This window comes from Branchiostoma floridae, chromosome 9, assembly GCF_000003815.2.
Source record: "Branchiostoma floridae strain S238N-H82 chromosome 9, Bfl_VNyyK, whole genome shotgun sequence".
Classification (NCBI taxonomy): domain Eukaryota; kingdom Metazoa; phylum Chordata; class Leptocardii; order Amphioxiformes; family Branchiostomatidae; genus Branchiostoma; species Branchiostoma floridae.
In genome coordinates this window covers 11,122,575-11,125,176 of record NC_049987.1, presented here as the reverse complement: position 1 = coordinate 11,125,176, position 2,602 = coordinate 11,122,575, and the positions used below count along the sequence as shown (strand labels likewise).

General features: G+C 39.4%; 1 protein-coding gene across 1 annotated transcript in view; it reads right to left on the bottom strand.

Moving 5' to 3' along the window:
* Positions 1 to 2,376, bottom strand: part of LOC118422146 (glutamate receptor 1-like) — a 2,675-nt gene extending 299 nt beyond the window's left edge. Inside the window, exons 1-6 of the mRNA XM_035829662.1 lie at positions 2,346 to 2,376; positions 2,051 to 2,182; positions 1,597 to 1,739; positions 1,063 to 1,181; positions 395 to 528; positions 124 to 257 (exon numbers count right to left, since the gene is read on the bottom strand). Coding sequence (XP_035685555.1) covers positions 124 to 257; positions 395 to 528; positions 1,063 to 1,181; positions 1,597 to 1,739; positions 2,051 to 2,182; positions 2,346 to 2,376 — 693 coding nt within the window. The remainder of the gene's footprint in view (positions 1 to 123; positions 258 to 394; positions 529 to 1,062; positions 1,182 to 1,596; positions 1,740 to 2,050; positions 2,183 to 2,345) is intronic.
* Positions 2,377 to 2,602: the final 226 nt, after the last annotated feature.

Sequence of the window (2,602 nt, the reverse complement as noted above, 5' to 3'; positions counted from 1 at the left end):
GTCTAAAAATGTGGGTAAAGATCAAGATAGATACCATAAAATGATTTGTAGTGTTATGGCTGTATGCACTCAAAACATAGCAACAATGATTATAGGCCGGTCTTGTTATTGTATCAATCATACCTGTCCAAGGAGGTCCTCCGCAGAATTGATCGAGTTGTCCATGTTCTTGACAGTCAGGAAAGCAGCCAGGTTGGCGGTGTAAGTAGAGATGGCCACAAGTATGCCGATTCCCCAGAAAAAGGCAGAAATGCGGCCTAGACAAAAGTGAGGTTGAAAAGACGTCAAACCAACATTTCATTACTAGATAAATGGTTTACAGTCAGTTTAGTTTACAGTAACAGTATTTTCACTGTATGAAGCAAAACGTATCCACTATTAAGCAATATCATACCTGATAATGAAGCAGGCAGGAACTCCGGACCCAGCTGAACCAGAGCCACGAATGACTGCCACACAGCTTCCCAGAAACCTGTCTCTTTGTCCTCATCTCTGACATCATGATCAGGTACGTCACCTTCATTGCCTCTGTCAGAAGTTTAGTAAAGCATTGTCTTGTTACCTCAGACAAAAAACGAGTCAAACGAAAATGTTGTCTTACGGCATTACTGTTAAAAAACAGTGCTTGTCTCATAATCAGCAAAGGTAACAATACGAATACATAATAAACATTTTCCCGTCAGCAACCAGTTGCAAATTGAAATATAAATTGTTTAGATTAGTCGACATCAATGGCTTAAGACTTTATGTTAAATGAATAAAGTTTCTTCTTACATGTCTTTTGTTGCTAAATTCGCAATGCCTTGAAAGAGTCCCACCGCCAAGGCCGTCAACAAGATGGTAGCCCATAGTTCTTTCTGAAATGGACTGATAAAGCCCCAGGTATTTGAAGTCCTAGAAGGTGTGAAATATGGTTTTGTATATCAGCCAGGAGTAGGTTTATAAACATGACCTAATTGATCAATATCACAGAGTGTGGATCAGATTTCATACATCAATACATTTATTAGCCGGTCAAGATATGCCAGATATTTATTCTTAGAACGATGAGAAATATGGCACCTTGATGCTGTTTTCTTTATAGCAAACACCATTCCGTTGTCGTAGTATGGAAGAGTGAAATCCCCAACTTTCTGTCTCTCTGATGTGATGAAAAGAGGTGCCATAACGATGTCTGCTTTCTGTGTAGGAAACATATTGAAAGTTTGGCTATGTAGATGTGATGCAAATGGAATGCACATTTACACGATTTCTGCATGGTGCTGTTCATCATTGAATAGCTTAACAAATGAAACAAATGAAACATCTAATCATTTATCATTTGATTGATTATGAAAACTAGTTCCTCATTTGCATGTTTGGTATCTGTTAATGTCCTCTGTTCGCACACGCACACACACAAACGCAAATGCTAGTGAAAATCTAATATTTATGGAGGTAATGAGCAAAACGCAGACGATTTTACAAGGAGTTGTCTTGACACCAATTCTTGCAGATTACATGTTGCAATCATGTTTACCTTACACGCCCAGATTTAGCGATGTCTAGTCATAAGACGTAGAGGATGGGTATCTATAATTATAGCAATAGTCTTACCCCATACAATACATCGCCAATCATCCCGTTCCATTTCCCAGTTTTTGAGTCGTAGATACCGAACTGTCCGTCTTCGACTTCATAGTACTCGTACTTGAACCCAAGTTCAGTGGAAATCCATGAGAACAAGTCCATACAAAATCCTGTAGAAGGCCCCCAATATATTATTGAAAATTTATTGTAAGTACATCCATGGCGTGTATTTTGTAAATCAGATACGAAACAAAAGGTCCGTATAATAAGCAAGGCTATGGTGGTATAGATGAAAATATGCTACAGATCTACTGTCATATACTATACTGCCCGCATACGGTTATAATTACCTACATCTACGTCGACCATTAGCTTCATTCTAGAAGCCTTGTTGTTCGAAGATGTCTCATATTCATGTATTCACATGCCCATGCAGTGAATGTGTCCAAATTAATAATGTACAGCTGTGAAACTAACTTGCCTTGAAATCTGTCGTTCCCCGTGACGTTATTCCCGTCTTTGTCCACATCTGATATCAGTACGAAGCCATCCGCCGCGATAGTGACCACACGCAGGGTGCGGTTGCTCAAGTCAGACACGTACGGATCAACTCCTGCAGACAAAAGGAAGAGTTAGATTTTGCGTAAGTAGGAATTGATTATCAAATCCAAACCATCCAAAGAGCAAACGTAGAATCATACATTACGTATGGTATGACAGGCGGTAGGGTACAGCTGTATTTTTGCCCAATGACTGTATATTCTGGATGGGAGTACCATCACCACATTTTGTGGTCCTGAGAGGCATATTCATTGTATCCTACATACAATAAAATGTACACTGAACTATCGACAGTAAGTAAAACAACTTTTGAGTGAGCTTTTCTATACTATTAAAAGACGTATGCCAACTCACCACACTGCTCAAGTCTTTCCGCCGTAACAAAGGATGCTGCAGTAAGCACGAAAAGAGCTGCTCTAACAAATAAAGATGCCATATCAGTTCCACGATGTTCCGTAATAATGACCATGAT